Raw genomic sequence first — 20,257 nt, forward strand, 5'->3', positions numbered from 1 at the left:
GAAAATTCTAGAGCCCTGAAGCTTTTGCCTGGTTTATTTGTTATCCGATGGTCTTAACGTCCACACAGCAGCTCTGCTCCCACTTTCCCACAGGGGATGCCCCGTCTCGGGGCAAACAAGTCTCACAGAGAAGCTTAAACGAGCAGCGTGTTTGGAGATGGTCTGAGCGAGCCCCAGACCCAGAGCCAGTGGAGCCCAGATTGGGATAATTTCACCATGAGGGGGCTCGCACAGCTCCGCGGAGGCGTCTGTCCCGCTGGCTTGAGCGATCGCCTTGAGGCACGTCCGTGACACCCGTGGTTGGGGCCAGTCCAGGTGGGTGGAGGCCGCAGCTCAGGGACACTGTCTGGGGCCAGGGTGGGGACGCATGCGAGGGGCGCACGTGGAGACGAGCCCACGAAATGGAGACGCAACAGATTGCCCTTCCCTGGCAATCTGCCGCAGGCCCTTGCTGTGTGCCGGCCCAGGTGTGCGGCCCGGGGCCCCGGCGGTGGCCGAGCCCCAGGGCCCTCTGTCCCCCGGGAGCTCACGTGATAAAGCAGCAGAGGTCAGCAAACATCACGGAAGAGGCCGTGGAACAGCGCGAGTGAGCCTGTCTGCAGAAACGCAATTCACGGGCACCGGTCTCGAAACAACTGGCCGCACCTCACCAAATAATGTTTCTGTAACTCAGAGCTAATTGGTTTTCACCGTCAACCTTGCGCGTTCTTTGGAGTAGGATCTATTTTCTGACTCTCTGTATCTGTACCCGTCGCCTCATTTCCTCATTTCATTTCGGCTGCTCTGAATAATTCACACACAGCAAACTGCTTCTAGCTCCTTCCGCCGAGACATCGGAGGGGGAGGCTGCGCTGTCAGGCGGGCAGCCTCGCCTGATGCGGGGCCTGGGCGATTTCGAGCTACAGCAGGGGCACCGACGGTGTGACCTCCACGGCCCCAAAGGCACTGGGGCTCTCGGGCCCTTCTCGTCCTTCTTGCGTCGCACCCGACTCGGGTTTGAGCAGCAGGGAGGAAGTGTGCAGAGGCCAGAAGGGGGCGGGGGGGGGGGGACAAGAACCAGAGCCAGGCCAGGTCCTGCGCCCCACGGGGACGGCCCGCCGGAGGGCGCGAACAACCTCGTCTCCGCACACGGCGGGCGCCTCCGAGGACGTCTGGAAAGGTTTGCTCCATTGAAACGGAGAACTGACCGCGGCTGGAGTTTCCTTTGCCTTTCGAAGGCCCGTGCCCAGCTTGAACCAGCCTTCCTCCTCGATGCTCTGGTGGGACTATGTGTACATGTCATGCAGGGGCAGAGCTGGGCCCTGGGGACACCCAGAGACTCGCACGCAGGTGATGGACGTGCCCCTGCAGGTGGGGTTCACCTTCAGGTGGAGAGAAAGTCTGCCCTGTGAGCCTCTGAGGCAAACGTGCCGGGCAGAGGGCACAAAGGTCCTGCCATGCCACGCCGGAGACGAGCAGACCCGACGTTTGCGGTCTCCCCGAGACCGTGTGGCCCTGTGGCTCCAAGAGGGGGCTTGTCACTGTGGCGATCCATCTGGTCGGAGGGGTTGCTCCCTGAGTGCAGCAAGGTGGTGGGCACGGCCAACCCGTCCCCAAGGCCGCTGGAGGTCACCGACTGCTCCGGCCTGGGCTTCCCGGCCCCTGAGATGGGATGGCCGCCGAGACGAAATGTGGGATGAACTCGAGGGGCTCTCCTGGCACCCAGCACGCCGTGCTCCGGAGTCAGGGGCACCGACGGACCACTAGCCGGGCCCCAGCATCCCCACCCCGAAGCCCCAGCCTCCATGCTGTGCAAGGGTGGGCTCGGAGGGTCCTCACCGCGGTGCCTTTGGAAGCCGCAGCCCTGGAGGGTCAGTTGAGGGGCCCCCGGGGCCCCGCCGGCCAGCCCTGGAGCAGGGGTCTGACCAGGTGACGCTGGCCTCCAGCGGGCAGCACCCCCTCCCAGTGCCAGATGCCTACGTGTCCCTGTGGCTTCCTTTGCAAAACGCCCTGACAGCCCGTGCTGGGGGTCAGAGAAGGCGAGCGTCTCACAACAGGGTGTTTCTTACCAGAAAATCTCCTCTCAGCTTACATTAAGCCTGTACCTACGGAATCATTCCTGGCTCGAAGAGGCTGCCTGAATTTTTCTATTTTTTTGCCCTTCTACGGGCAAAATTAGCTGCTGGTTTTGCAACAGAGAACTGGGGGCTGGCGAACGCCTTCTGGAACTGTCTCATCTCCTTGGCCAGAAGGAGAGCCCCTCGGCACCCGGGGGTCACGCGTGGACAGACAGCCTTCCGGAGGCCGGACTCAAGGAAGCACATCCTGTCCGTCCTCAGTCATTTCTTTCTTTCCTCTTTTTAAAAACTTTTAAAATATGTTTATTTATTTTTGAGAGACAGAGACAGAATATAAGCAGGGGAGGGGCAGAGAAGCGAGACACAGAATCCGAAGCAGGCTCCAGGCTCCGAGCTGTCCGCGCAGAGCCCAACGTGGGGCTTGAACTCACAGACCGCGAGATCGTGACCTGAGCCGAGGTCGGACGCGTAACTGACTGAGTCCCCCGGGCGCCCCCGTCCTCAGTCATTTCTGAAGCCCCTGGTTGCGAGGGCCGGGCCTGGAGCCTTGGAGCCATAGTAAAACTTTAATTGAATGTCTCCTTTCTGGGCCCTTCCTGGGCAAGCATCGGCCCCTCCGCTCACCTGGTGCAGCCGCTGTTTTTCTTCTTTATTATGGCCTGCCACAGCCGATTTAACGGGACAACGGGCGCCGGCCTAAGCCAGACAGGCAGCCGGGAGCTGACAGCCGAGACCGTCCCGCTAATTAAAGGAGGCGGCAGGGCCGGGCCTGGGAGCGCTGGGGGTGGGGGGTGGGGGGTGGAGGGCAGGGGCACCTCCTCCTCGCCCGTGCCGAGGGCCAGCGATGTCCTTGTAGCAGAAGCTGTTGGAGGGAGGCAGAGGGGACGTCCCCCCGGGACGACACAGAATCCGATAAGCAGAAATGAAACAATGAGAGTGTGGGGGAGCGACATCGCTCTCGGAGACCTGATTTTCAAGCCGGTAGCGGGGGGAGATCAATCAGGAAACTACTGGGTTTTTTTTTTTTTTTCACGGCGTCAGCCCCCTGCCAGGCCTGACTGGGGGAGGAAGGTGGCCCGGGGTCGGGGTCGGGATCGGAGCGCCGGCAGCCGAAAAGTCCGGCCGTTAGGGGACGGCTATATGACACGGCACCAACATCTCCAGGCACAGCTGTGCCTTCAGCAGAGGCGCATCCCGGGTCAGCCTCCGACCAGCGGTGCTGACAGGTTCAGGCGTCAGCTGGGCTCCTCGGGGCTCACTGTCTTCACCTGCTTCGTGAGGACAGCGGTGCCTTGGAGGCGAGGCAAGGGATCCCCTGCCAGGACACAAGCTTCCCAGAGCAGGATAGGGAGGCCGGAGGGCCAGAGGGCCCCTGGCCTGGAGGTCACGTGGGGCCTGGCTGCAGCGCACCCCCTCCCGGGAAGCGGAGAGTGAGGGATCGCGCCCTGAAGTCGTTGCCGACGCCCGGTGCCCCGGCCAGCTGGGCAGGGGTGCCGTGGGGCCGTGGCCGCCTCCTGAGAGCGGGGACCGGGTGCCAGCGTCACGTGGGACGCTCTCCAGCACCCCTCCCATGCGGCCCGCGTCAGGCCAGGGAGCCCAGGCCCCGAAGGGTGGTGGAGGCAAGGTGGAGCCCCTCCGTGGATGCGTGGATGCGATGGCGCAGGGCTGGGGCGGGCCGGGAGGCTGGGAAGGCGGGGCCGGTGGACGAAGTCCTTTGGACGGAGTCTCCCTTGGAAGGGGGCCGGGCGAGTGACCACCCCCGTTTCGTCATGGCGGAGACGGGTCCCGGGCGCTAACCTGCAGGGGCTTGGAATTAACCAGTGTGTGCGTGTGTGTGCGCGTGTGTGCATACGTGTGCTTTGCACACCCTTACGTGCACACGTGTGTGGAGGCGCGTGTGCTGGGGCGGCAGGACGACGGGCACCCAGAGGGAGGTCCTGCTCCCCTACTTGCCAGCCGCCCCCCGCCCCTCCGGACAGACCCCTGTCCCTTCCCTCCCGCCGCCACCCTGCAGCAGTGACTCACCAGCCCCCGGGGTTGGAGGACCAGGCACACCGTTCTGGCACCTTCCGCTGCCTGCTGGGTGATGAACAAGCTTCCGGTGACTCACACATGCTGTGCGTGCCAACGGGCAAGCCGAGGGCGGGGAGCGTGGCGCGCAGGGCCCGGCGGCCCCGGGTTCAGGGCCAGCCTGCCACTCGGCAGCGGGTTCCGGCCGCTCCTTGCTCTCCGGGGTCGGCGTCTGCAAAACGCACGTGGTGCGGCACCATGCGGGACGGACGGGGGTTTCCCAAGGATCCCTCAGAAGGCAGGACCTCACCGCGCTCTTAGAGTCCTGGCAAAATCTCTGGACTTAAGCACTTTGTGTCACCTCTGCACGATGGGACGTCACACGGCGGTGCAAAGCAGCAGGGCACAGTTCCGTGCTCCCAATGTCGCCTTCAGGAGAAGTTGCTACACGAGGACTGCAAGGGGGCAGGGGAATGTAGAGGCGGGGCGCCTTTCGTATAAGAAGAGTGGGTGTGGGTGAGGCCTCTCCTTGTTATTGGCTCCGAAGGACTCCCTGTCCTCACAGCCTGTGAAAACAATCTCTAACAGTAGATTTATTAAAATGAAATTACAGGAGACCCTTCTGGAAACAACTTATTCAGGAAATGGAGATTGTTCTCTCCAGACGGTCTCCTCAGTCCTGCAGGTCTGGGCCACCAAGGGAGGGACACCTTACCCGATGGTGAGTGGATCTGCTGTGGCCCCTTCACACCGCCAGGCCCAACGCGCTCAGCATCGGATGGACCGTCGGGCTCCCGGCTCCTCAGGCCCCGGAAAGCCCCCTCCGGTGCACCCGGGGAATCCAGCCTCCCGCCCTGTGGCGCCCAAGTTCCCACGGCCGCTTCCTCCTGGCCTTGATTCTTTCAGTGAAAGTTGCCACGTCTCTCGGAGCCACGCCAGCTAGGGGGCTGAGCAAGGATCCGACCCAAATCCCCCTCCGGCCTCTGGGGGGGTTCACTTCCCCCCGAGGAACCGCTTGGCGTCCAAACCTCAGCTCAGCCCCGCCCCGGCGTCCACTCAGCCTCTCCAGGGACCTGTAAGAGTCTGGAACATTCAGATGCCTCCCTTCGTGTAGGTCCTCACCGTCTTGTGCACGTGGACACCGTTTTGGGGTTGGAAGGTCAGCTGCCCCGAGAGACGACTGGGCCTCTTGGAGCCCGAGGCCCCCGATCTGGAGACAGGGAGCGTCACCTCATCTGCAGGGTGCGTGTGAGGTCAGAGGGGCACGTGGGGGCGGGGCGGGTGCCAACATCAGCTTCCAACGTGGTCTGTGCTCGAGTTCCCCTTGGAACCTCCAAAGAGAATGCAGCTGAACGTTCCAGTAAAGGACCACCATCCACCCCCGTCTCGTGTGCTCAGTGATCTGCAATCATCACTGCCCTTCATTTCTGACCCTGCTCACGGATGTGACCCGGCGTCTGCATGGCGCCCCCGTGCTTCCCAAGAGCCAGAGATGACCTCTGCCCCCGCAGCCGCGACCCCCTTTCAGCTGGCTTGCCAGAGAGTGGGCGTCCTCCCCCCACCTGGTCTACAGGACCCCGTGGGTCTATGGGAGCCACAGAAGATTCCACGGACAGGCGCGTGGGGTCAACCATCACGGACTTCGGAAATGGGAAAGCCCCGGGCCCAGCCGCACTCAGAACTGGGTGTCTCCTGCCGTGGCCTCGAGTTCCCCCAAAGAGCCGTGGGTTTTGATTCCATGCCAGACTTTTAATAAAGAAAATTCATCCACAGATGTCCTGCCATCAGCCAATATATTCAGTTATTGGAATCTGGGAGATTTAGTGGCTGGCCGGTTGTTTTATTTGCTCTCTGGATGGAACCATTTTTCTTGCGTATTTAATATCCTGGAGGAATATTTTCCCTAGCAAATACTCAGTCGGAGACAGCAAATCCATTCTGGACCTCTCGGGTCATTATTTTGTTCCTGGAACTCAGAACAGGTATTTGTACATTTGCCGGCCCCTCTGTCATTAGGGGACAGTCCCAAGAAGCTGGCCCATAATTGCAGCTGTAATTACGGAACAGCCCCTGCCTGATGAGCTTGGACGGGCTCCTGTCACACCAGGAACCGGCAGGGGCCTTGGAGGCTGAATTACCGCTTGACCGAAACTTGGGGCTCTTACGTGAATGACCGGCTCCCACCCGTCACGGGGACGAGTTTGGATGCCTCACTCCCAGAAGACCTGTGAAAACGTGAAAGTGTGACCCTGCCTCCCCCTTTGACCAGCTTTCCCTGCAAGCTCGTCCTGCGTCCTGCAGTGGTGTGACAGCCGTCTTGCTCGTGGGGACGAGGATCTAATTAAAGAGCTGGCATCCCTCTGCCCGCCCCTCCTCTCCTGATGTCACCGGTCAGGGCCTCTCTGAGCTCCCTGGCAGAAGGACGCTGGGGTTCCGGCAGCAACAAGAAAGCAGGAAAGGATTTGGGGTGGGGGTGTGGCCGGGCCCCCCTCCGCATCGACAGGCACCTGTGAGTTGGCCCGGGCTCCTCGGATGCGCAAGGTTCTCTGTCCCTCACTGAGTCCAGAGATGTCCCTGGAGGAGACCCCAGGGCGGGGTGAGGTGGGGTCCCGTGGTGCAGCCCCGCATTCAGATTCACCCCAGGGGGCGTGGAGCCCCAGGCTGGTTCTCAGGCTTTTGGTGGCGGTGGTGGGGGCATGGGGGTTAGAGACCCGTGGAGAGCGTGTGTCCTCCGGGGAGAGGACCGCCTAGACTCTGGAATACGTCACAAGGGGCCGGAGTCTCCGTCCCTTCCAAAGCCTCAGGAATGACAAAGGGAACAGTATCTCCTACTATCTTTATTGTTCCTTAGATAACTGGACAGTACAAAGTTCCCCTCATTTCTACTTAAAACCTGTACGTCCCGCGTTCTGTTACCCTCAGGAACGTTCCTTTCCCGCTGGAAACGGAGTTTCCCCAGACAAGCCCTCGCCACCCATGGTTACATTACTGAGTAATTTAACAAGAGGAGTAGAATTCCTTCGATTACTATCAACATGAACTTGATTACCTCTTTCTAAGGGTGAACACTGAGTATTTTTTTTTTTTTTTTCTTTTTGGAAACAAAAACCATCCACTTATTAACCCAAACTACGGCACGGCATTTACAACGTTCACAGCATCAACTGAACACACAGAGCTACCGCCTCAAGGAAAGGACACACGGACGCGGCACGATATATCTACGGGGGACACGAGCTCAAACAAGTGGGCGCTGCGGCCATCCGCTCCACGCGGGTCCGTGGGGACGCCGAGCCTCAGCTCAGCTAAGACAGGACACGCGGTGGAGAGACGGCAGCCGTCACGGATGAGTTACACTAGCCTACGTCGGCCCCTGCGGACGCCCCGCGCGGCCCGGGGCGGGGGTGGGGGGGAGCCCTGGTCGGGACACGGCGGTCACGTCCACCGGAGCTGGGCACGATCTAGGGGGGGATGTCCATGCGACCTGACGGTGGTTGTTCTCGGCCGAGAGCCGGCCAACAGTCATTGCCTTGCTTCTGTATGAGATTGTTTGACCGGAAAGGGGGCCGGGCGGGGGCGGCGCTTGGGGGTGGGGGGCGGGGTCAGGGAGCCCTGGACTGCAGTTCCAGCTGCAAAGACGGGCGTCTCTTCCCAAGGGTGTCGCCCTCTTGCTCGGACCACAAGTGCACGGAGAGAACCTACTGCTGATCGTTTCGAAGTCAGTGTATTATTAGCATCGTGAGCTGATCTTGGCAGCTGCTTCGCAGAGACTTCCACGCGGGTGAGGACACGGACCCTCGGCCTCCGGGCGGGCGCGACTACAACTCATCGGACCGGATGACGTGGAACAGGGTGACGTTGTAGAGGATCTGGTGGCCGTTGTTCCAGGCGTACAGGGCGCGGTCCTTGGGGTTGTAATCCAACATGGAGATGTGGGAGTACTTGTTCTGGAAGGGGATGTCGATGTACTCGTAGGTGGAGGCGTTGGTCTGGTACGCGTAGTGGACCTTGGTGCCCCCCGAGTAGCCGTTGGTGACGTAGAGGGTCCCGCAGATGATGAAGGCCTCGCCGGCGCTGCGCTTGGGGTAGCTCGTGTTCCAGGTCTGTAGCACCTGCAGGGACACGGGGTCCAGCTTGCTGATCACGATGTTGCCGGCGTTCTGGTTGGTGGCGTAGACGGCCCACAGCCCGTTCTCGTCCACCATGAGGTCGATGTCCGAGTGGCCGCCCCAGGCGTAGTGGTACATGTTGTTGTACCCGGCGTACTCCAGGCTGCGCGTCTTGAGGATGGCCTCCGTCTTCAGGTCGAACCTGATGACGATGTGGCTTTGGAACTTGTTGAAGTAGATGGAGCCATTGTAGACCACCTGCCCCGTGCCGGACCAGGGGTGCGGGAGGCGGTGCGACGTGAAATTGTCCGTGGTCATGAAGTCGGCCATGGACTTGTACTCGCGGACGAAGCGGTTGTTGTGGTAGCCGTCCATGTACCAAACCTGCGGAGAGGGCACACCCGTCAGCCGCTGGGGGTGGGGTGGGGGGAGGGCTCCCCCCTCGGCCCCACCCCCCCCCCCCCCCCCCCGACTCCGGGCTCAATCTACCGGGCATCGGGCCGGCACCGAGAGAACCAGGGAGGCCAGACGGGGTCCCGTCAGGTCCCCCCTCCGAGCCCGCAGGGCGCGTGTCCAAGGGCCCAGGGCTGCTCCCCGCCTGGAGAGAAGGGTCCGGTTCAGAGAAGGGCTGGGGGAGCACACCCTGCAGAGGGGGCTTGGGGGCCGCCGGCCCCGAAATGGAGCCCTCTGCTCGGGCTGTGTTCACTGCTCCCTCCCCAGCCGGGTACACAGCAGGTGCTCACACTCACGGGGGGAAGGAAGGGACTCCATCAGGGTACGGACCCCCAAGCCAGCGAGACGGCGCCGGATGAGAACGCCCGCAGCCGCCAGCGGCTCCTGTGGCGTGGGGGCCCATCGCCAAGGGCGCCACGGAGGGCCAGCCCCGGAGAGCCAGGGGCCGCCGAACACGGGACCTCTCGCCCCTCCAGGCCGTCGCGGCCAGTCGTGGCCCCCATTTGGGGCCACAGTGGAAGAGATTTCCGATTATCGCTTAAATGCCAGTTGACTCGAAAACGGTCTAGACTTTGTACAAAACGCTTTAGTCATTTTCCACCAATACGGGAGCAAATTAGAAAGCAATGCAGTTAGTCAGAGGAAAATCTGCCGGGCTAATGCCACCCCCAGTGCATCTGTCTGGCAATGAGACAGCTGCTTTATCCATCAAGGGCTCTGCCGGCTGCAGGAGAGATTAAGGGTGTGGGGCTTTCAGACACGGCATTACACACGCGTTAAAAAATTTACAAAAAATCATAACCTCGCTCCTGAGGCATCCATTCGGATGCTTAGAGGCAGGTGCGCTTTCTGTTTTTAATGAGATAAAACACACACACACACACACACACACACACACACACACACCGAAAAACCCGGGTCTCGTCTGGAGGCTTTTATTACCCTTAGCCCCCCCGCAGACCAGCCCGCGGTGATGTGGGTCTGGGATCAGAACGGGCAAGTGCCGTGAATCAAGGGGTTTCGGAGGCCGTGACTGCGCGGCCGAGGGGTGGCCCTCCTGCCTCCGCCTGGCTCTCTCCTGAGACGGGGAGCTCACTACTGATTCCAAGATCAGGCTCTAATGACACCCCCTCAAACCCTCTCCTGACCCGTGCCTGCAGGAATGAGCACAGACATCTCCTCCCCCACGAGTGGGCCTGTGGCCCTAGAGACCCCCAGGGTCCAGTGCCTCCTTGCCGTGGGCAGAGATGGGTGAAACGGGCGTCGAATTGCTCAGGATTTGTAAACTGCCTTTTCTTTCCGGAAATTAGCAAATTGGATGCAGGACACCATGCTTTCGGAAAATGCAATTTAGGCTGGGAGGGAACATCAGCACAGGGGGCTAAATGTTTAACCACAAAGAGACAAGTCACTCTATGCAGAAAGAGGCACATGATCACAGCCCCACGGGCCCCGAGAGGAGGGGTCCCTGCCTTCACAGAGGGCACCTCTCCTCACTCTCCTCTCCCGACCGGAATGCCTTTTCCCTCCTTTCCACGTCCCCAGGCTCACACGGAATCCCGACTCTCCGGCCTCGTCCTGAACCCCCACAGCTGAGCCCCTAGAGCCTGGAACCCGGCTGCCCTCTGAGCCCCGGGGCACGCCCACTCCCCAGAAAGATCACACCGGACTCCAGGGATGCAGCCAGGCACGCGTGTTGGTCAAAGCTTCCGGGTGAGGTCGGACCCTCCGGCTTGGAGCCCCCGCTGCTTTGCGGTGGACCTGACCCTGCCTGGCTCCTCCCGGGACTCTCAGCCTGGGCTCCTCGCCTCCCGGCCCCACCACTCCCACGTGACTGGTTTCCGCCGTGGCCCCAGCACCAAGATTTTTAAGACCCATCTCTGGATTAGACAAACCAAGTGGAAAACCATTACCCCAGCTACACAGGGCGAGTGTGGGGCCAGACCGTCTCCCCACGTCCCCTCCCGGGCAGCCCAGGGCCCGGCCCAGAGCAGATAAGCAGGGGGATCCCTTTGAGAAACCGACTGTTCGAAAGTTCTTGCTCCCAGCCCAGGTCCAAGGCCAAGGCTCCCGCAAGGCTGAGCTTCTGGAACGTGTGGGGCGGCCGCGAAAGGGTGGCCCCGGCCCCAGCTCCCGGCTGGGGGCCAGACCCTACCAGATGTTTGGGCACCTGGCATTCACAGCCGGGTGGGGGCGGGAGACCTTTTTCATCTCTGGGCACTCGTGCTTCCCGGAAGGACTCCTCTTCCGTCTGAGACCCAAGGCCGGCCACCCAGGTAAAGGCCCAGGTCAGCACCGCCGTGTCTAGAAGCCCGGGCACAGGTCTGTCTTCACACACACGGGACTCTGTGGCCGGGACTGGCCCCCTGCCGCTTCTGGTTCTCACGGCCACCCGAGTGCCGAGAGGGCTGTTACCCCCATTCAGACAGAAAGCTGAGGCCAGAGGGGTCTGGTGGGTCTGCCAAGGGGGCAGAAGCTGTGCCCACACCAGGTGGCCAGGCCCCGGGCTCCCAGCCAGGAGGGGCTCTGCCCCGGGGATGGGGGTGCCCCTGACATCCGGGGGGTAGAGGCCAGGGGGCTGTGGACCACCCTCCTCCGTACAGAGTGATGCTGTCCCCGGCGTCAGCCGGCGGGGCCGACGAGCCACGGGGGTGCTGGCCCGGCCCGGAACCGGGCATTATGCCCGCAGGGCGCAAGGTCTTGCCCTGGAGCCCGGAAATGCCCCTGGCCGAAGACCACCGAAACCCTCCCTTCCCCTCCTAGGAAGAGGGCCGCACACCTGTGTGGTGCCTGGCAAGCGGGTGTGGGCGACACCCAGGCCCGAGGTTTCTTTTGCTCCCGCTTAGGAGCCCAAGCAGACACGTCTTTCCCCGGGCGAGGCCGGATTCAGAAACACACCCACCTTGACCTTCGTAGGCGCCAGTGATCTTGAGGAGGGGCCCTGTGGACGACCAGTCCTCCCGGAGAGATCGTCCCAGATACAGGCGCGGACCCTCGGTCTCTGCCTGGCCTCAGTTTCCCCTTCACAGAACGCGGCACGGATGACGTGGCCCCGAGTGCTCTCCCCTGGCCTCCTACGTCAGAGGCTCAGAGGCGGCCGTGGCCAGAGCAGGCTGCTTCAGAGCGTGTCTCACGATGGCAACAGTGGCCTGTGCCCCCGTGCCCTCAGTTATGCCATCAGCTCCCTGCTGGCTCCGGGGCCTGATGCCGAGTGAACCCCCAGACCATCACTCTCCCCAGCTTCCGGCTGTCTCTGCACCTGCCAGGCCAAGTCCCTGGCTCCGGGGACTGAGAGCTGCTCCCACCGCGATGCCCTCTCCCCCCACTGATCAAGCTCACCGCCCAGAGGCCGTTTCCTACGCTCCCCCGGAACCCCCCGGGGCAGGGAGCTCTCAATTTTGTAGTGGGGTGAGTGGTGGCCCCCCCAAAGATATGTCCACATTCAGGAACCTCTAAATGTGACCTTATATGGAAAAGAGAGTTTTGCAGATGTCGTTAAGGATCTCCAGGTGAGGGTCTCTGGGTTAGGGTGGGCCCTAGGTCCCGTGACTTCTGTCCTAAGAAAAGAGATGTAGACACAGAGGGACTGACGCCTGGGACATCCACGGCAGAAGCCAGCCAACAGGAAGGAAGGTGTTCTGGACTCTAGAAGGTTGGTCCACAGAGTGGGCAACAGGTCTCAGAATCAGGGCAAGGGGTCTCCTGGGGGGGGGGGGGGACACAGCCCGGCATCAGGGTTAAGAGCTTCTGGAGTCCCGGTGCCACCATAAGCGTGTGGGCCCGTCACGGCCGAGAGAAGGCAGCAAGCATCTGGACACAGTGGAAGGACACCAGAGGCCAGCATAGCGCCTGGCACACAGCTGGTGCTTAATAAAGGAGTCAAGGAAGGACACAAAGGTGACCTGAGCTAACTTTGTTCTAACAGTTCAGCACAAGGGCATCGGGAAGCAGCAAGCTGAGGCTTCTACTCTGCAGCCCCCCATGGGTCCCCCCCGGCCGCCAAGGACTCCCGCGCAATTTCCCCGCCCCCGGCCTCTGGCCACGCGCCTCTCGCTGCACCTGCCCCCGACACTGACACGGATTCCTGTTTCCCTTTGGAGCACGTTACTGGTCTCCCGCGTGTGTGGGACACCCCAGACGGGAACACGAAACAGATCACACGAAACAGCACTCTTCCACATCAACGGCAGGGCCCGGGGACGCGTCGCGCAGCCGGCTGGGAGCTGGCGGTGGCCGTGCTAAGCGCGCGGCTCCGAACAGCCCCAACCACACGGGGGCCGGGCTCTGAGCTGCCGAATGCCCAGCGCCCAGCGGCCCCCACCAGCCAGCCCCGGCTCCTCCCTTCCCCTTGCTGGCGGCTCCCCGCGAAGCCTCCTCCCGCCGTCCCTGTCTGGCACGCTCTGTCCGTCACCAGGGCCTCCTCTCCTGGAGGGCGATTGAGTCATCGAGCAGAAAATAGATGTCTAATTATCAAGAGCATGCATCAGCCCTCAACAGCCCCGCACACCTCCATCCTCCCTGTTCGGGGCGGGCAAACAGCTGGGCCTCCAGGAGCCCCGACACGTGGTATCTCTGGGAAGAGAGATCCTCTGCCCGGTGCTGTTTACAACAAAGGAAAGCGACATCAAAACGGGGGCCAGAGGCACGTCTGCAGCGTCAGACGCGGGCTCAGTGCCCCCGACTCAGGTTCATTCATTCTCTGCAGCGACCGAGGTCACTGGTTCTGGCTCCAGGCTCCCCAAGGGCCTGTCTGGGTGTGTGTGTGTGTGTGTGTGTGTGTGTGTGTGTGTGTAGGGGGCGGGGAGGCGGGCTGCAGGCAGGAGGTGGGGAGAGCGTGGTCTGGGGAGACTCAGCCTGCTGCACATGTTCGTTAATAAACCCACGGACCGGCCTTTCCTGAGACCTTAGGCAAGAGACTGCACCCGGGTTTTCTCATCAAACGGCAGACGTAAGGGTGGTCTCCACACTGGCGGGTGGCTGGAGGGTCGCAGGAGGCCCGACCGGGGCAGGCAGGTGTGTCGAGGCCCAGCCGCTACCTTCCCTTGTGTTGACGGACCTGCGCGCACGCCTGAGTGCGTGAGCGGTGCCGGCACGGAGAGCGGTGCTCTCTCGGGGCCCTGCCTGCGCGCCTCGCTTTTGTTTCCCGAGTGCCGCCCCAGAGCAGAGCTGGGGTTCGCCATGAGGCATGTGGACCAGAAAACCGATCCGGATAACAACTAGCCAATCAAACTGTCAGAAAACTTGCCAATGCCAGCTGACCGTCCAGACTCTGGAAACAGAACGGAAACGCCCCGCAGACCCGTGTCTGCACGCATATCCCGGGTTTGCAGTCAGTCCCTGGCCGGCCCCCCCAGAGTCCTCCGCAGCAGGGGCTGGAGAACGCCGGGAAGGCAGGAAGGCGCCCCAGGCGGGGGCGGGAGGGTGGGCAGACAAGTCTCAGGCTCCCAGAGAGCCCACAGTCACTGTCCCCCACCCACCTTCCCCAGGAGGAAGTGTGCCAGAAGCATAGAGCCACCCCTTGTCCCAAATACAAGAGATGACGCCTCATGCTTCCCGGCAGGCGTGCGAGTGGGGGAGGGGAGCTGGGGGATCAGGAATCTCGGGGAGAGAAAGCCACCCACCCCTTCCCATTAGAGTCGCCCAGACAAGGCCCTTAGAAGGTCTCGGATTCCTAACCCCCCGTCCCCCTGCTCTCAATCCTGCCTGAAGGAGGAGGTGAGACTTTTTACGAAAGTGATCAGTTTCCAAATGTCCCGCAACCCCCTGAAAACAAGGGGGAGGGAGGGCAGGAACCGCCCCGGAGTCTGGTCTGTTCACGCCGTGCCAGGGCTCATGGCCGCGGGACAGCGACAGCGTGGCCCAGGCTCTGTCCTTCTTCCCCTGGGAACCCCGGGCGAGTCTTCCCCCGGCGGAGGCTCTAAGTGCCACCGTCACAGCTCTGTGCGGGCGTCCCTGCGCTCAGCCAGCCAGCCCTCGCACCCACACCCCAAAGGGGCTCAAACACCACAACCTAGGCCCTGCGCTTCTCTCCTTTTCTGCGTTTGCACCCAGGGGAAAAGTCGAGGAAAAAAAGAACACAGCCTCTTCCCTAAATCAAAAAGGAACACGAGTTTCCATCAGCCTTGAAAGGAATAACAAATGAAATACAAATGAGATGTCATTAAAGTAAGGAAGGCCAAACAGTTCTCCTGGAGCAGAGATGGGGCTGGAAACGTCTGGGGCGGCTGCAGCCACGGAGAAGGACTCCAAGCACCCCTGCCCCCTCCCTCTCCTCCCCCGCCCCTCCCCCTGTCCCCTTCCTCCCTGCCCATCACCCCCCTCCCCAGCCAGAGAGACAGAGTCGAGCCTCGGAGGCTATGCACGGATCCACCTGCTCTGACAGTCACCGCAATCCATCTCAGGGTCTCATACGGTGACCCATCCCTGTGGTCTGGGGCTCTGGGTTAGCACAGGGACCTCAGCGAGGGACCTGGGCCCCTCTGCGAAGCCGCCTGGGCCCGGGAACGCACCCCCAGGGGCCCCAAGCTGTGCTCAAGCCACAACCGCTGGAGTGGTTTTCTGGGTAGGTGGGCACTCCGGCATCGGAGCGAGGGCCAGACACACGGGGGACGGAGACAGGCTCGCCTGGCCCACGAGGGCACTCTTGTCCAAACAACCTCACACCCAGGCCCGACGGAGGGGGGGGGGCACTTACCCTGTTATCCCCTTCTGGGGCCAGAGGGTCTGTCATCCAGGACCCGAACCTCGAGCCAGAGGTCTTGATGGTCACGGGGTCACTGATGCCCGTCAGCTTGCCACAAGCTGGAAGACAGTGCACAGTGCAGAAGGGTGAGTCCCCCGGCCCGACCCCAGCCTCCCACCGCAGGAGGACGCGGGTCCCCTCCGCCCCTCTCGGTCTAACGGCTGCCCTTGTTTTCCTGGGCAATGGGCTCAGCCACAGCTCCAGCCCCTAACGCGGCCGGAGAGATGGCAGGGTGCATCCGAAGGCCCCGTGCCGCGGGGTCACCCCAGGGCTCCCTGCAAGGTGCCGCCTGGGCCCCGAGGCGCCTCTCTGGGAGGAGCCCGCTGCTCTGCGCCCCTCCGTCAGTCAGAACCAGACTAGGGGAGTGGCCAGCTCCTCCTCTGCCGGACAGCCTGCGAGCCTCTCCCGCAGAGGGAGAAGCTCCCTTCTGCCTGGGGGGAGCCCTGCAGCCTGAGAGCAGGGACCCTGGAGGCATTGATGGAGCAGGGCAGAGGGACAGAGGGGCCCTCGGATGTGGCCTGAGGACCGGGACGGACTCGGGGCCACACAGCCACTCGGCACCGCTGAGGCTGGGACCCAGCACCCTTCCCACAGTCCCATGGGCCTCCCAGGCTGCACCTGTCGGCCCAGCAAAGACTCCACTCTCGGGCGAACACCAGCCTGTGTGCACAGCCACTCAGGCCTTCCAGAATCCTGGCCACAGGGCGCTCCTGACCCATAGGAGCCTATCAGCACGCGGACATGCGGTCCGCAAGGTCCCAAGAAGATCCGGGAGTTTTTGGAAGACTGTCAGTGACTTAACCCGGGGACACAGTTTAGCCAGGATAATCCGGCAAAGCGGACGGCAGGCCAGGCCTGAGAGACTAGTCTCTCTATACGAACTTAAAGCGGGGTGAGTATATACATTAGCATCATCGCACAAGACTGCCGAGACAGACCCCTGACGTCGCGGCTCAGTGCCTGGCGGGAGCACGGAGGCCGTGCCGGGGTAGGTAAGAGCCACCAGCAGGCAGGAGCGGGGCTGGCTTCGCCTCCAAATTCCCATCGGTGGTGCCGCCCTGCTCCCGGCTGCTGCCTCGAGCCCACACCTATTTTTACCCGCCTATCCCTTCCCCTTCTCCAGATTTCCTGTCTGTTCCGCCTCCAGGAGCAATCGTGTGCTCTCCCACGTAAGTGCTGTCCCCTCACAGACCGAGCTTCCGGGCAGCAGTCATGGCTCACAGGCTGCAGGCGGGCCAGGTCTCCGAGAATCACAGCAAGCTTGCCGGGCCCTGTCCCCCCTCTGTGGGAGGAGAGAGGGTGGACGAGGGGACTGGACGGCCGTCCAAGGTTAGCCAGCGCCTACGGGGACTAGAACTAAGAAAAAGTGGGTGGGTTCTCGGAAATCTCAGGAGAGCCCGTACCAACTTTTCACCTAACGCGCCTCTTGAGGATTCGGGGTGGGGTTCCCTAAGTGTTTGGTCTGGAGGAGGGGGAACGTGGGAGAAGCAGGACCCAAGGCTGGTGTCCCCCTCTGCCCGGTAGGGTTCCTGCGACCTGGGGGCTCTGGGGTGCCAGGAGACAGCAGCTTCTCTGAACTGGGTGGGAATCTGGAGATGCTGACCAGGGACCCCTCCAGCCTCCCCACCGCTGAGCCGGGGGACAGCGGTCCTGCCTGGAAGGAGGAGTCCAAAGGGGCCATCGCCCCCAAGGATGTCATGGCTTGGGGAACCCAGCGGGCCTGCGGGTTTCTATCCAATCGCACACCGAAGTTCCGGCCAAGTCTGTGCAGCCATACCCCCCCCCCCCCCCGTGCTGGACGATGACTGCCCGAAGGAGAACAGATGTCTGTCCCCCACGCCATACTCAGAAGGCAAAGAGCGGGCCAACGCCGCAGCTCGGCTCAGATGCCGGGCCCTTCCTGCCTCCACACCTTTGCTGGGGCTGTTCCCTCCACCTGGAATGCACCCCCCCACCCCGGCTCCCCCCGCCCTCCCACCGGTCCTCTGTGGCTTGGCCCAAACCCACGCCTCTTCCCGAGACCTCCGCCTTCTGAACTCTGCCCACCTTGTCCCCGCTGACTCATGCTCACGACCACACATTTCCTGGGGCCCTGGACCCAAGCGGCCCGGTCTTACCGCCCCAGGCAATAAGCCCGTTGCACTCACGCTCTTTCCGCAAGGCCCAGCCCGGGGAGCTGTCCGTGAACGAGTGAGTGAGTGAGTGAGTGATCGCTCAGGTACTTAGAGGTGAAATTACTCCTCTCAGAAAATCCTCATGAGTCTACTGCTTCGCTATGTGCCCAGCACAGGGGACAGCAAGGGAGCGAGGGTCACCCTCCCCGGAGTGAGGCACAGACCTTCTTCCTTTTCCACGAACTCAGAGGGGAGCAGTGGAGACTGAAGGGGTTGACCGGGGGGGAGAGTCCAGGAGGGCAGCTGATGTGAATCAGTGCTCAGTGGGGGCAGCAGCCACGATCGTGGCTGTGAACTCAGACTACGGCTGTGGAGAAGACGGGGTTCGTCCCCAGCAGAGTCGGGGTCACGGCTGCCCTGAACCGCTGCACCACGTCCTGCCCACCGTGAGCCTCCTGGCCTGGGCTGCGGAGCAGGGGAGCAGGGCCTACGGGGCTGGAGGCAGCCAGCCCTGCTTGAGTCAGGGAGTTATTTTTGGTTCTCTGTCCAGACGGGTTCTGCCATGACCTCGGGAGCTGACATGATCTCAGAGAGCCCCGTGGCAGGGCCTCACGGAAGAGTCTTGGCACATTCAGTTCAGGAAGGTGTCCCTTTCTGTCACGAGGGCTCAGGACGTGCGAAAGGCGGGGAGGAGGCTCGGGAAGCGCCCCTGCGCAGGTGCAGCTTGGAGGGGGCGGAGTTGCTGGGCCCGCACGGCCGCCCTCGAGAGCCCAGGACGGGTCTCAGGAGGGAGGATGCCCGCAGAGCCGGGAGCCCGGACGAGGCAGTGTCCTGCAGACGAAGCCATTTGCCTCCTGCCATATTCCTAGAAGGAACTCGCTTCTGACTACAGCCTGGATGGTCTCCACGAGGAGCCTTGAGTGGGTCCCGGGCGACACGCCCGCCAAAGAACCAGGCCAGAGACCAGACCGTGGGGTCGACGGCCCCGTGGCAGGCAGGCCGGGCCCCCCCGGGCTTTTGTTCTCCCTTGCTCCCAGCTTTCGTCCCTCAAGGACTGGGAACAGCTCGCAAAGCGGGGAGCTTGGGCAGACCCGTGTCCTTGCAGGGAGAGCAGCCTGAGAACGGAGCTCAGGCGGCACACAGCCCTGGAGCCTGGGAGGGGCACCCAGAGAGGGCCGCTCACCCCGCCTCCGCTCACGGGCAGGGCAGGGCAGGCGTCAGGAGACCTCTCACCAGGCATAATCCTGAGCGCTTCCTGGGAGGACTCCAGAAGGCGACGCCGACCCTGCCAGGATCCCACCCAGGCCAAGACGTGAGGAGGGCCTCGGATGCGGGTCTGCTTCCTCCCCGCCACCCCCTCGGGGTCTCCTGCAGGCAGAGGCACCCACACTCAGCTCTCAAGCCTCGACGGGACGCAGCACCCTTGGGCCAGCAGCTCGCTCACCGGCCCCTGCAGGCCCCTGGGAGCAGGTCAGGGCCGATCCCTCTGCCTCCCTGAACCCGCCACACCTCCAGGGCCAGAGAACAGGAGGGAGGCTTCAGGCTTGCCTCCTCCAGGAGAGCGAGCCTAGGAAACAGTGCCGAGGCAAAGCGCCGTGCCGGACACCCAAAACTGGCAAAAACGTCTACAGTCTGATGGCTAGCAACGTGCACGGTGGGCTGGTGGGGTCGGTGATGCCCCGGGGCTTCACTCAGATGTGTTCTCCGTGGGACAAGAAAATCCCCCCCACCCCGCCACCCCAGACTGTAGTGCTCTGGGTGCCTGGGTACTTCTTTCCCACCCAGGATGGTATAATGCGGGAAGCCCTAAAATCAGCTATCCCTCCCCCCGTTCTTAAAGACAGGAAAACTGAGGCCTGAAGCTAGCAGGCACACGACACGCTCAGGATGTGTTGACGTACGAACAACATTTTGCACTGGATCCCGAGTCTCTGGCTCGGCTGGTGTAGCTGCTGGGTCACCTGACTCCGCAGGCTCCCCCCAGGGAGGCAGTGAAGTTTCACGCCCCAGCTCGGGGGACAGGGCCGCTGGGCAACCATGGTGCTCGCTTATCTGGGAACGAGGGGAGCTGCAGGGGTGTGGCCGGAAGTGCCCTCCCCCCCCCCCCCCCCCCCGCAGAGGCATGCCCAGAGATGCTGAGCCCCCCTCCAGTTTTAGAAAAGGAGTTTCAGAGTCGTTTTTCTCTGGCTGGGCCATCGGGAAAAACATACAATCCCCTCGAGACAGAAATCTTTACCAACAGACACAAAACAAATGGAACCTTGTTTGTTTGTTTTTCCCTGTGTATGTTTTGGGGTCAGGGATTACCAGCATCGTGGACCTAAAGAGAAGGCGGCCACAAGGAGAACCCTGATTAGAGGCGCTGCACCGTCACACCGGGAAGGTAACGAGGTGCCGTTTGGGAAGCCAAGGACCAAGAGACAGACTGGAGACCAAGGCACCAAGGCGCCGGGGCAGGGCAGGGGGGGGGCGGCCGGGGAGCTGCGGGAGCCCCAGCCACCAGCCCCCACGGAGCGGGAGGCGGGCTCTGTGCTTCGTGCTCACCGGAAGCTCCAAGCAAGCAAACGGGCCGCTAAGATGGGGCCCGTTTGTAAGGCGGAAATAAAGACCGAATCAGCAGCCGCAGGACGGGAGTGTGGTCCTTAAGTTACTGAGCCTAAGTGACAGCCCAGGGAGATGGGACAGCTACTGCTCACTGTATCATCCACTATCTACCCCCACACCTGCTCACCCACCTGTCCGTTCATCTATCGACTGACTGTCTGCCTGCCT

The 20,257-nt window shown here is 62.4% G+C and overlaps 1 protein-coding gene across 2 annotated transcripts in view; it reads right to left on the minus strand.

Annotated features, from left to right (window-relative positions):
* Positions 1-6,886: 6,886 nt before the first annotated feature.
* The window catches only part of OLFM1 (olfactomedin 1), a 36,772-nt gene continuing 23,401 nt past the window's right edge, over positions 6,887-20,257 (minus strand). For both annotated transcript variants that reach the window (XM_030294206.1, XM_030294205.1), the window contains exons 5-6: positions 15,324-15,430; positions 6,887-8,560 (exon numbers count right to left, since the gene is read on the minus strand). In XM_030294206.1, the coding sequence (XP_030150066.1) occupies positions 7,886-8,560; positions 15,324-15,430 (782 nt within the window). In that variant the 3' untranslated portion in view covers positions 6,887-7,885. The remainder of the gene's footprint in view (positions 8,561-15,323; positions 15,431-20,257) is intronic.

This window comes from Lynx canadensis, chromosome D4, assembly GCF_007474595.2.
Source record: "Lynx canadensis isolate LIC74 chromosome D4, mLynCan4.pri.v2, whole genome shotgun sequence".
Classification (NCBI taxonomy): domain Eukaryota; kingdom Metazoa; phylum Chordata; class Mammalia; order Carnivora; family Felidae; genus Lynx; species Lynx canadensis.